At 40.8% G+C, this 12,556-nt stretch overlaps 1 protein-coding gene across 1 annotated transcript in view; it reads left to right on the top strand.

Moving 5' to 3' along the window:
* Positions 1-1,118: 1,118 nt before the first annotated feature.
* The window catches only part of ADARB2 (adenosine deaminase RNA specific B2 (inactive)), a 324,992-nt gene continuing 313,554 nt past the window's right edge, over positions 1,119-12,556 (top strand). The window contains exon 1 of the mRNA XM_072854663.1: positions 1,119-1,472. Within this exon, the coding sequence (XP_072710764.1) occupies positions 1,373-1,472 (100 nt within the window). The 5' untranslated portion in view covers positions 1,119-1,372. The remainder of the gene's footprint in view (positions 1,473-12,556) is intronic.

Raw genomic sequence — 12,556 nt, forward strand, 5'->3', positions numbered from 1 at the left:
AATGTGTAGCTCATCCAAAAGTGACAGAGGCCTAAACCAGCCAAACACAGAGGGTTTCTAATAGCTCGGAGAGTTGCAGTGGAAGTGCTTAGCAGCAGGAGCTGGGTAACCTACATTCCAACAGGAGGAAGTTTTAGATTAAAGGAGTTCTGATAAACAGGGTTTTACTGTGCTCCTCCAGCCGACTACAAATGCAGTAGGCACTAATGATGACATTAATTATTTAGCATAATTTTTTCTTGATATTCTTCTGGTTTCCATTCACTGCCTAGGTTTTCAGATACGTATTTTTAAGTCAGATAATAACTAAGGAGGATAGAGCACAGAAGCAGTAAGTCCCTTGTAACTTAAAGCAGTATCTTAGCTGTTGCATACCTTGGCTTTTTGTAATGAACATGTAAGGCTTTGTAGTCAAGCTTTTCAGAGGAATGCTGTTGTCATCTTTCCTCTCTGTAAAAGCCCCTCTGCTCCTGACACTTTAATTGCACAGTTGCCTAAATGAGGCACTGCAGAGTGTTAATGTGAGTCTGAGCGACAACACACTCCTCTTTTCACGGAGCTTTTGCCCTTGATCGTGAATTTAGCAGAGCACGTACCTTAAAAATAACTGGCGATTCAAGGGGAATCGCCACACTTAGCCTCTTGCATAAGGTTTGTGGATACAGGGATCCTTCAACAGTAACTCATATTCTTTCCCTGGGAATAATAAGCATTGCAATTAGTGAACTAGTTAATAAGTGTTTGGTTAGGGAGGACAGCAGCGGCATTTCTCCGTTTCTGGAAGCAGAGTGTTCAGCGTCCACATGGTCTAAAGCGAAAAAAAAAAAAAAAGAAAAGGCTTGAAATCCTGCCTGCAGCCTCCCTTCTTGCAAGCTGCCCCTCCGGCTTCTCCCAGACGAGGCGGCAGGATGTTTTTACTCCCTCCGGGGCCATTCTCCCTCGCTTTCTCCCGGGCGCCGGGCACAGCCGGCAGCCCAGGGGGAGCGGAGTTTGGGGGCGAGGGCTGGCGGAGCTGATGTCAGAGCAGGGCGGCGGGAGCGATTGGGCTGCGGGAGACTTTGCAGCAGCAAATCCGCCCCCCTCGCCCCCCCACCCCCCCGCACCACCGGCTTCAAAGCGGCCGGCGCCCAGCAACTCGCAGAGGTGCAAAAAGTGGGCGCGGGGCCGGCGGAGCCGCCGCCGCCGCCGCCCCCGGTCATCGCCGCGGCCGGGCCCGGCCCGTCGGGGCGGAGGCGCGACCCCTCGCCGCGACGCTGGGCAGCGCCGAGCAGCCGGCCCTACCCACCGCGCTATAAAAGCCGCCTCCAGAAAGAGGAGAAACTCCGCGGGAGGAGAACATCTCGGCGCGGTGCTGTTTCGCTGAAGTACGGGCATGACATCCGTCCTGGGCAGCAGCAGGGCGTCGGGAGGGCCGAGCGGGCAGCTGAAATGCAAGTCCAAGAGGAGGAGGAGGAGGAGATCAAAGAGGAAAGGTAAGAGACATTTATTCCTTTTTTTTTTTTCCCCTCTCCCTCTCCTGTCTCCCGCACACACCCCCGGCAGACACATCCCCTGCTCCTGTTTTTATTGTCTGTGCATGGCGCACGCCGGCACCGGCCCTGCCGCTGCCCCGACGGCCGGTGCGGGGCGGGCGGTGCCTTCCCCGCCGCGCCGATCCGCCGCCAGCGGGGTCCGGCCGGCGACGAGGGGGGCCGCCGCTCTCCCCCGCGGCCGGGTGGCGGTTGCTCTCCTCCTCTCTTTGTTTTGGGCCGAGGTTGCAGCCCGCGGGGGTGCCGGCGGGCGGGGGCTCGGCGGGCCCCGTCCGAGGTAGCGCGGTGCGGCGGAGCCGTCCCGGGGCCTCCGCCGGCCCCGGCGCTGCCCCCGCCCGGCTCCGGCGCCGGCAGCCTCGCCCCGGCCGGCCTGCCGCCCGTCCCGCCGTGCCCGGGGTCCGCCCGCGCCCCGGGCAGGACGCGCCCCGGGCAGGGCAGGGCGCGGCGCGGAGCCTCCCGCGGCAGCGCGCAGGTCCCGGCCGGCGGGTTGCGCCCCCCAAAGTACCTCTTTTTTCTCTTTTTTAGATAAGGTCCACCGAGTTTTGCTATTTTGGTGCTGTTCCCCTTCCCTAAGCAAACCTTTGTTAGGAAGGCGCTAAGCATGGAAAGTGAAGCTACAGGATGTCATTGCGAACAGGGAATATGCCCTAGATAAAAGCTCTTCGCAAGGCTGTCCTGTTTTCTCCTGTGGAGGGGATGACACACTGCTGCCTGATTTTTGATGTTTTGCCTGAAAAAGCCGAAGTTAACAGGCTGTGAACACTTTGAAATAAAACGAACTGATACAAGAAGCAGAGCGCCAGAGATGCCCAGCTGCAATGCATTTATTGCAGAGGTGCTAACTCCAAGTGTTTATCTAAGCTGAAAATACCATCTAACCTGTAATTGTCGTCGTTATATGGGACTAAGACAAGTTTTAGTCAGCTAGCTCATCAACTCAAGCTGATGCTTTGCATATGCTGTTTCTTCTTCTAATTCTAGAAATCCTAATTTGGAAGGCGCCATTAGCTAACTGTCTTTTAATTATTGATTATGTTAAACCCAGTAAGTATGGTATCTGATAACTTTTTAGAAAGGTGCCGAAGCAGGTTGTGTATAGTAACTAGCAAAAACTGGTCAAATGCTAAATGCTAGACTGTATAATTTGATTGTCACTATTTTAACTTTCATGTCTGAACTCTCTGTATTCAGAATCATAGTAACAAATAGTGACCTGCACACAAGTAAAAACAACAGCCGTGCAGATATATCAGGACTTCCAGTAGGTGTGTAACCTTGACTTGTTACTCCGGATCTATAGCATGCTATAACACCTGGTGACAAAGGCTGTCTTTTACTCTGTACTACAGAATAAATTTTAAAATACTAAGCAAAGGGAGAGTTCCCATACTCAGTCTCTTTAAATCTGCTTGCACTTAAGTTGTGCTCTGCAGACTTCTTTATGCTGTATTTGTTCTAGTAAAACTACTTTTCTAGGCAATCACAAACTTAGCCTAACCTAGTTCTTGGCCAAGAGAAGAGTAATCCATTAATCTATGTAATGGAGAAAAGATCCTTTGTTATAAAGGTAAATTATAAGCATTAATTTTGTTTCTAAGAAGCAGACAAAGGTGAGGGTCTTTCAGTAAGACTTTTACTGATGCATCCTTTGTTGCTCTGTGTTTTGCCAAAATAAGGTGGAAGTTGAATGTCTTAAAAACCCACCAAAACTTGCTAAACAATAACTTGGTAGATGACAGCTATTTGCGGAACACACAGCTGGAGGTTGATGGCATTCTAGAAAGTGCTTGACTGACCAATATCAATAAGAATGTGCACTTGAAGGGTTCATTTTTTTTATTCCCCCAAAGGTGCTATTATAACCACTTTCCAAATAATGTAGTTGGTTAGGATACTAATTATAGGGAGCAATGCTTGTGTTCATATGATTTTGATTTTCCTTTCTAAGTAATCACAGTATATATTCGTAAAATACATATTCCTGTAAATTTATGCTGGCAAAAAATGCCTGTAACTAAAGGCACGCCCAGTATAAAACCTGTTGGATTTTACTGTTATGCTAGTTTATTTACTGATCATTTATTTCTGTGTCTTTTTTGATGGTATCTAATGCAGAGGTGTTGTTTAACAAACAGACTATCCTGGAGACTAGTCAAGAAAATGTTTATTAGGCTCATAAATTACTATGTCTTTATGAGAATTAATATGGACTCGACTATTTTGCAGGTTGGATCTATTTAATAGATTGTGAAAAATCTTTTTAGAGAGTTACACCAAAGACACTTGCCTTTAACTATTCTCCAGCACATATTTTGTTGTTTATAGCAAGAATACTTTTAGTGGATGCTTTAAAGCGTGTAACTACGCACATATGTTTACACATACACACACAGAGATACCTACGGACACGTGTAGACAAAGAAATTCACTCTGGTCTTGAATTTAAACTGAGTATTAATCAGAGTAAGGAAATGAAATTATCTGTCACATCCCCACTCCTCAAGGAGATTGACTCAACAAATTATTTATACAACTTACTATATTTTATTACACATGTTACATATGAACTGTGCTTAAAACCAGGTTGAGACATCGCCCGATAGAATATCTAGGAATGTGTAGCAGTAGAAACAAATATTATTCTCTATTTAATAGTGTTGTTTTTCCCCTTCTGATTTACTTTCCATGTTTTCAGTCATATTTTTGTCCTGGTTAGTATGAATTATAAATTAGTGTGTCTGGGTATAGCACTTTGTTCCATTTCTTTTACACCTGGATGCTCTGTTTTAGGGGTTTCCTGGGGGCAGAAAGCAAGTTCAAGCAAGGAAAGCAAACAACATTCTCTGAATAGCTAAATTTCCATGTGTATTTGGGCTAAAAAACAATTAAAAACACGTGCTGCAAGAAATAGAGAGAGAGAATTTCCATATATGTAAATTGAGCACTGAGAAGTGTAGGACACTTAGTGTGATTCTAGTGTACAATAACATCATCCAATAATTAATTTGCATGCATCTTATTTTTATGCTTATGAAATCCAGCAAGCCTTTCAGTATAAAGATCCTACCTTGAAGACTTAACATTAAATGTCCATGCAATGAATATCACATTGCAAGCATATATTTGCATAGTGATTTCATTCAGTTTTACACTACATGCAGAAAGTGTGTTAAAAAGCTAAAATGTGGGTATTCATAGCCATTTGTTAAATTAGTATAGGTAGGAATATTTTCATTGTCATTTAGAAAATAAGTATGTTAACTCCCAGTGGGAAGTAAATATCTTAATTTTGCAAAGATGTAATGAAAAATAAATATGGATGCTTGCCAGATTATCTGCATACTAATTTCGTGTAAAAGGTATTATATATTTCTCTCTCTCTGTTTGTTTGGGGTTTTTTTAATCTGTGTGTATAAAATGACCAGAGGTTAGAAAACTATGCCTAATGATTTAGAGAAATCAGTTTAAAATTTTTAGGCATTTATAGGAAGTTGCTGTATTTGTGGGTTCTTGTGTTTTCTCCAGGGCTCTGGAATGTAGCAGAGTACTGGCAGAATTCAGCACAGTGGCCTCAGCACAGTTTGTGCAGATTTCATAGCCTGTGGTATAGATTTTGAAAAGAAGGCTTGTTTTCTGAGATAAATGATTACAAGTAGACCAAACAACAGCAGAGTTGCTGTTTACTGATAATACTAAAAAGGCCACACTTCAGCAGCCTCTGGCAACTTCTTAGAAATCAACACATAGAAAGTAAGTATGAAATGGGTGATTGGACATATGCCCCTTCTGAGTTATTTTCCAGTATAAGACAACAAATAAGCCACCTTATTTGTAATGCCATTTTATAGAGCTGGCAATTAAAGTTAATTACTGGAAACAGGAGGGAATCAGGTATCCCCGACGTGGTAGAAAGCCATGGCCGAGGTCGCTGCTGATACAACGGGACATGAAATAAAAGTTGACAGAATAAACTAAATAAGGGCAGCAAGTGGGTGAGAGAGGCAAAATGATTGTGAAATGAAATTCCGTGAAAAATTAATGAAACAGAAAGACTGTGCTGAGGACAGAGGGAGGAAACCAGCTTGGTTCTTCATCATCTTGCAATGCCAAAGTAATAAATGAGCGTGTTTCATCTTGGCGAGGTTCAGGGACACAACTCCTTCCCCACAACAGGATTGCATCGTGCTTCAAGATGTGTTCCGCTTATCTCATCCCCTGACAGCTCGAGAGGAAGGGAGTGGATTTGGTGATAAAATTAAATTGATTAAACCTTTATCCATCATCTAATTTGGTACCTTTCTTTTTTCTTTTCTTTTTTACTATTACCTCCAATTTCTAGTGATCCATGTAATGACAGCAATTTGAGATAGCATCGAGGACATTAGCTACGATGACTGAACTTAAATTTAGAATAAAAAATACGGGATTCATGAGTCCATATCTAAATAGCAGACGATTAGGTTATAGCAGGGTTGTATCTTCCTAGCAACAGCATGTAAGTGTGAGGACAATAAAATGGTGCATTTTACTTTGAGAGAGAGCAAAATACTTCAACTTCACCTCAAAGTATTAATTATGTAAGTAGAAAAAGCGCTAGTATAAATATTGACCATATCTTACATGAGCAATGACATATATAGCCATTTTTACCTTTTTGAACACAGAAATTAAGATGTTTTGCTTTCTTCAGTGACGATGCAGAGGTATATAAAGCTAGTGGCAAAGTGTCATAATGTTGGAAATAGCTTCATATTGCTTAAAATTTTGTAGCTTCTCCGTGGTGATTTGGGTAGGGAAATTCTCCCATAAGGTGAGAGCTTTGCTTACAAATTCCAGTTTAAGTGATATTAATGGAGGTTTTAAAATACTTAACGGCAGCCCTTTCTGAAGTGATACTCTACAAATGGAAAACACTGCACTAAAAATTAAAGGTCAGATGAAATTGCCTTGTGAAATATCAAAGCTACTAAAGGTCTGTGCAAACTGTTTTCTTAGGTTCCTTTAATGCCCTTTAGGTTAGCAAGTTGCATTTAAAAAGTGAACATTAGAATACCTGTCTGATCTCTGTTAATTGTACTACTTTTGAATTACTGTAGTCCAATATTGTATAGGTTTTGCGAGTAGTAATGAACCTGAATTGGTCCCTGTGTTTACAGCTAACTATCTCTACAACCTTTCCGGCAGTTTACCGTTTTTTCCGGTAAACTATTAGTTATCCAGACAAAAAAAGCTGATACGCATCAGTAGATAGATCATTCTCAAGGCATCTGTGATGAACTTGACGTTTCCTGCGTAAAACAGCTTGATTTGCCTGCAAATTATGTAAGTTCCAATAGTAAAATAAAGTGCTTACCTTCCTGCTCTAGCTGACCTTTGTTCCCCGCTGTATGAATTTGAAACGAAGCAGCCAACCCAGAGGAGTTTTAACAGCGTATTGTGATTATATAATATATTAAAAAGACCGCTTTGTTAACTGGCGGAAGCAGCTTGTCAACCCATGCTAATAGGCAACCCTCCCCAAGTCATAAAATAACCAGATTTAATGCTTTAACAGAAGGCATTAAATGGATGGTGTTATTGTTGTCGTTCAGTCAGTCTAGAATTTCTTACTACTTAACGACGGGTTTGAAATATGAAGATGTATTTTTGGGCCCTGTGTTAACAATACCTGCTCCGGACTGAGGACTGGACATCACTGTGGATGGTTTAATGAAAATCTCTGCTAAGTAAAGCATGGTAACAAGGGAAGCATAGAGCAGGAGTAACAAGGGAAGCACAGGCAGAGTGCGTGAAGAGCAGGACGGCTAATATTGAAGATATTACAGTGTCATTAATGAATGAAAGGTGTATTTTCACTGAGTATATTCTGTTTCGTTCTGTCTGTTCTAGCTCCCAAATGTGTACTAGAAATAGTGAGGATTCAGAGACATAGGGCAAAAGGGATTAGGGATGTGTAAAATTTCAGTAGAAGAAAATTGGTAAGATTTATATTGTTTACTTTGGAGATAAATGTAAGAAAGAATACAGAAAAATTATATTAAAGAAGAAAAGATTATAAAGAAGGTAAACAGGCTACTCTGATTTATTCCTGATTTTTTTATTTACAAAGACAGAGGTCTTTAAGGAAACAGAATTTCAGCACGTTTAATAGGAGTGGAAGGACTTTTTGTGTTGAGACAGTATGTAGCTGGCCTGGGGAATTCATTCATTGAAGATATGGAAAAACAAAACTTACATATGCGTAGGGAGTTGAGGTATTTGGTTAGCTTAGCTGAGACTAATGCTAAAAAGTTTGCTGCTCACTTCTGCTCACAGTGAATGTAGGTTTTGGCTTTAGGTAGGATACATTAAGAAGGATTTGGTTTTTTTAATATGAGATGAATCCTCTTTTTCAGGAAATTATCTGACTCCTGACTTCCTTGGATTACGAGGAAAGGTGATTTGTAGGCGCTTTAATCACTCCTGTTCACTGTGAGGCTTTTTGCACTCCCCTCTGTTTTCACAGCTGAAGCCGTAGCGCAGCAGTTCAGGAGGTCCCCTCTGCTCGGCTTCGTGGCGGTGGCAATGCGCATCCATCTGCCCCGTGCCTCCCAAAGCCGGGAACACAGCTGAGGAAGGCAGGTGCATTTCCTTGGAATATTCCTGACGGCTTTTTAAGTCGCCTTCCTCTCTGTTCCTACTCAACGCCCTGCATGATGTATGTAAAAATAGAGCGAAATTGAGACTGATTCCCAGTCTCTTGCTTTGATGCTGTAGTGAGGTTAGGAGGATAACAATAAAAATTAATACACCCCCCGTTTCTTATTCCCCTGGAAACTGAAACAAAAGGGTGGGATAAAAGGGGGTGAAAATGAACTTTACAAACGCATGATTTGTTAAGCAGAAAAAAGCACAGTTACTGGCGTGACTGCTAGTGCATCATCATCAGATGAATATTGTGTAGTAGGGGATTACCCCTGCAAACCATAATGTGTCTTTGTGAAAGTGTTCCTGCTGGGTTAGGGTTTGGTCCCAATGCTCTACCAACTATTGCTTCTGATTTTGGAGCTGTGCCACTTGAGTGCTGTTTCTGAAACCTGCAGTATGAGCTGGTGGCATTTTATGTGCAGTTTGGGACTGAGCAGTAAGTAGATCTCAGCAAAATACTTCATGCTAAAGTGTGATGGTTTTTTTCCCCCCATTTTTACATCATCTTTGTTGCTTATAAGAGAAGTGGTGCTCAAAATTATTAGCAGAGTCACCTTTCTCTAACTGCTAATGAAACATCAGCATGAAGAGTCAAAGCTGCTGGGAAGCGTGGGAAGAAAGAAGTAGAATTTGACAGATATTTTATCTCCATCTCCGTAGAAAGAGATTTACACACAACTAATTTTATGCAATTGCCCGCTTCTTATGACTTCTCAGAGACTGTGAAATGGCTATTTATTCCTTAAATAGTGGGATTTAACAAATGTAAAATGATGGCTATCAAGCCATCTGTAATAATGTATTACCTTTGTATGAGGCCTGATGCTGCTGCCTGTACTCATGGTAAAATTGAAACTTCTCAGCATGAGTCAGGCTGGCAGAACTGTGCTGCTATATACATGTGTGTCTGTGCCTTAATATATATATACATTTTTGTATGAAATACAAACTTTTGCTTCAGTGTCTAGTGGTATTAAATGCATGACTATAATAAACTCCAAGTTATATTAGACAAAAGGTCTTAAAAGCCTGTGAAGTCCAAAAAATATTTACACAAGGGATTAACTTTTGTATTACATTGAAGCATTTTGTTTAGAGGTGTAAAAATAAAATACATTTGTATCATTTGTGTGTTCATACACATCTATCCATACATGCCGTATGAATTTGTAGTTTTAAAAATATACATATCAACATTCTCTTTCTCTATGTAATACTGATTATCTTACAGACAAATCACAAAGACACAACTGCACAAGGATTATAAGATTTTGTTCGAGTGAGAAATAAATAAATGAAAGAAACTTCTTATAAGCCAGATTTTTTTAGGATATTTCTATGTTCTATTTTGTAGGTATGTTTTTTGAGTAGCTAAGTAATTCAGAATGGTGAAGACAGATGCTTATGCAGGAGCCTGTAATACTCATGTCAGGAAACCCTGAACCTTTACCAAAAAGGTGGATTTGGTCTTATGTTTCTTTGTGTGCTGATCTTTCTCCAGCTGAATCTTATGAAGAACCGTCATAATTGGTAGCAGAAACCAACCCTGAGCTGGTGCTCCGTTTTACATCCATGCCAGCAGCCCTGCCACAAGCTGCCAAGCAAAATGCCTGTGGATTCTTGAACAATATTTAACTGAAATTAAGTTTCATCAGCTGATTTCCAGGTTGTAATTTCCCTCTTTCATGCCAATCATGAATTGCTATTTATGTGTCTGTACAAATCGTGATTTTGGGAGGCGAGGGGCAGAGCCGTAGTGGTCTGCGTTGCCTCCATTGTTGAGCAGCAGACAGTAATTAAATTGGAGCTCAGCTCTTGCTGCTCATGGATTTAGGAGTTTAAAAGAAACAGTACAGAAAGGGAATGTTCTCTAATATCACTGACGGCAGCTCTCCTCCAGCTGCAACTGCTGCAAAGATTATTGATTGATCTGTGTTTATTTATGCTAAAGCATCTGATGTGTACCTGTAAAATCTGTTGTTTCTAAAATCACGATACTTGACTCATTTTCAATTCACGTTTATCATGACCAGTTTTTACAGCTGTATGACAGAGGTTTGCTTTAGCTGGTGCTGTGCCCACAAGGAGCACTTTTTGTGCCTTCACCTGAAATCCATGAGCACAAGTCATTTGATAATTTAAAAAAAAAAAAAAGAAGAAAAAAGTTTCACTGCGTGAATCCTTTAGATTTCATATGCAGGAAGAAGAGGGAATATACAGTGTTCAAGCATAAATGTGAAGCATTTCACTTCTGCCAGAACAAGTCAAAAGCTAGTCTTTCTTGGTTAACTTGTACCCTGCCAATAATACTTTTTAAATGAGACTTTAGCTCTACATTCATTTTGTTAAAAAAAAACTGAAGAATTTTGGAGTCTTTGCATGTTATAGTACAAGGCGTAAACTGTAATGTTAAAACAGGCAGTAAGATACTAACAGTACCAGTTACCAGAAGATGGGTATTAGGTGTCAAAAAAAGGTGGGGATTTTTAAAAATGTACACTGGTTTTGATTAGTCAGAAATGAAATAACTCTTTGCAGTTTAGAAATGTGGTTTGTAATAGAAGTAGTTTAACAGAACACTGCTTTATAGATTGGTTAGCCCAGGCACATTTTTAAGCAGGTGACACATTCTGCTTAAATGGTGTAAGAAACCATAGACAAAGGAGTTTTGGCAGATTTTCCTGAAGGCTACCAGTGAATTCCTTGTTAAATTTATACTTTTATGATGTAAGGCACATTGGACTATTTTTCCCTGCCAGGGACTAAGATCATCCTTCTCTTCAGATAATTCTAACTCATCCTAGCCAGCAAGGACTCTTATTGCCCAGAGTTAATAAAAATGCATCAGCATAATCATACTAGGTACATGCTCAAAGTATGTATGAAAAGTTGTTATTAACTCTCACAGACAGAGAGGCCACATTCCCCCAGTTTACAGAGAGGGAAACTGAGTCAGAGCAGTTAATAAATCTGTTGCAGAATTAATTAGTGAGAGGTAGGAGTTCAGGAGTCTGTCCCTCCAGTTTCAAGTATCAAATGAACCTGTCTGTAGTTTGTACCTGTCTTTTCTGTAGCTGCATCGCGTCTGTAGTTGCATCGCATCATGGCTGTAATTGCCTCACACCACTTGGGTTTATCGTTGTGAAATACTCGGGTGACATGGCAGGTCCCTGGGAGCGCTGCTCATTTGAAAGCGGACAGTGTGCCACGCTGCACGCCGGCAGTCGGTGCTCACAGGCAGGAGCAGGTATAATCCCTGCCTGCAAGGCAGCCTGCTACATTTGTTTGCAAAGCAGTTCTGCCTATCTGCTTGGTGGTGTTTGAAAGAAGAGGGCTTTTTATTTATTTATCTATTTTGTATGTAAACAGATGCATGGGAATCAGATTCTTCCTTGGTGTTAAATCACATTTGCTCTTCAGTTCCTGGAGGGCTTTTGATTTCTCCCAGAATGGCTTGTTATATATGCTGAGGGTGAGGTTTCTATGTATCCAAGTTTACATTTAAAAGGCAAGTCTTTCTTCAATATTAGCAGCACATTGCTGACAAATCTGTAGAATAACTCTATTTTTGTCACATGCATTACTTCCTTCAGATGCTATGAGAATTTGCTTATGGAACTGATTGAAACTGTTACAGATTATTTTTTTTAATGAGATTGCTCCTTTTAGATGAATCAATTTCAGTAAGATTAAATATTATCTAAATTTACTAACTTTTATTTCCATTAAAAATCTTAGTAACAGTGCCTACGTTTGTGCCTTTCCTGTAGTTCATCAATTTTGTATATGCACATGCTTTTTGGAAGACCAGGAGACTATTCCACTTTAGTTAAAACCACTGTAAATTGACTGTACTCTTTAACCAGAAGATAATTCTTTGACTAAAATGTGGCAGACAATTCTAAGATGAAAAAAAAGAATGAAGCCCTGGTTTCTGAGTCTAGGAAAGTAATTCTAAAAGTTAAAAACAATTAAAAAAAAATCTATTGCCTATACATTATTACTTTAATTTTGCCTCAAAAACCTGCAAGCCCTCATCAAGAGTATCCAAAATTAAATGAAAGCAAGAAGCAACAAATTACACACTGTTTTGGGTCTTGTAGAGTGCTGTTTTAATGGGAGTATGAATTAAACACTACAGAAGCTGTCTCAATCTATTGTATTAATGATTTAAAAGATAACTGCAAAGGCTCCAAAAAGCCACTCTTTGAACAAAACATAGTGTATGTAACCCTGAAGATCTGAGTGTTTATCACATATTTGCACTTTTTGAATTTGTTTCTTTCTTTACCAAAAGAACCATCTCTTTCCTTGCCTTCTTGTTGTTATCTTAACCCCTT

Source organism: Ciconia boyciana, chromosome 2 (genome assembly GCF_034638445.1).
Source record: "Ciconia boyciana chromosome 2, ASM3463844v1, whole genome shotgun sequence".
Taxonomy (NCBI): domain Eukaryota; kingdom Metazoa; phylum Chordata; class Aves; order Ciconiiformes; family Ciconiidae; genus Ciconia; species Ciconia boyciana.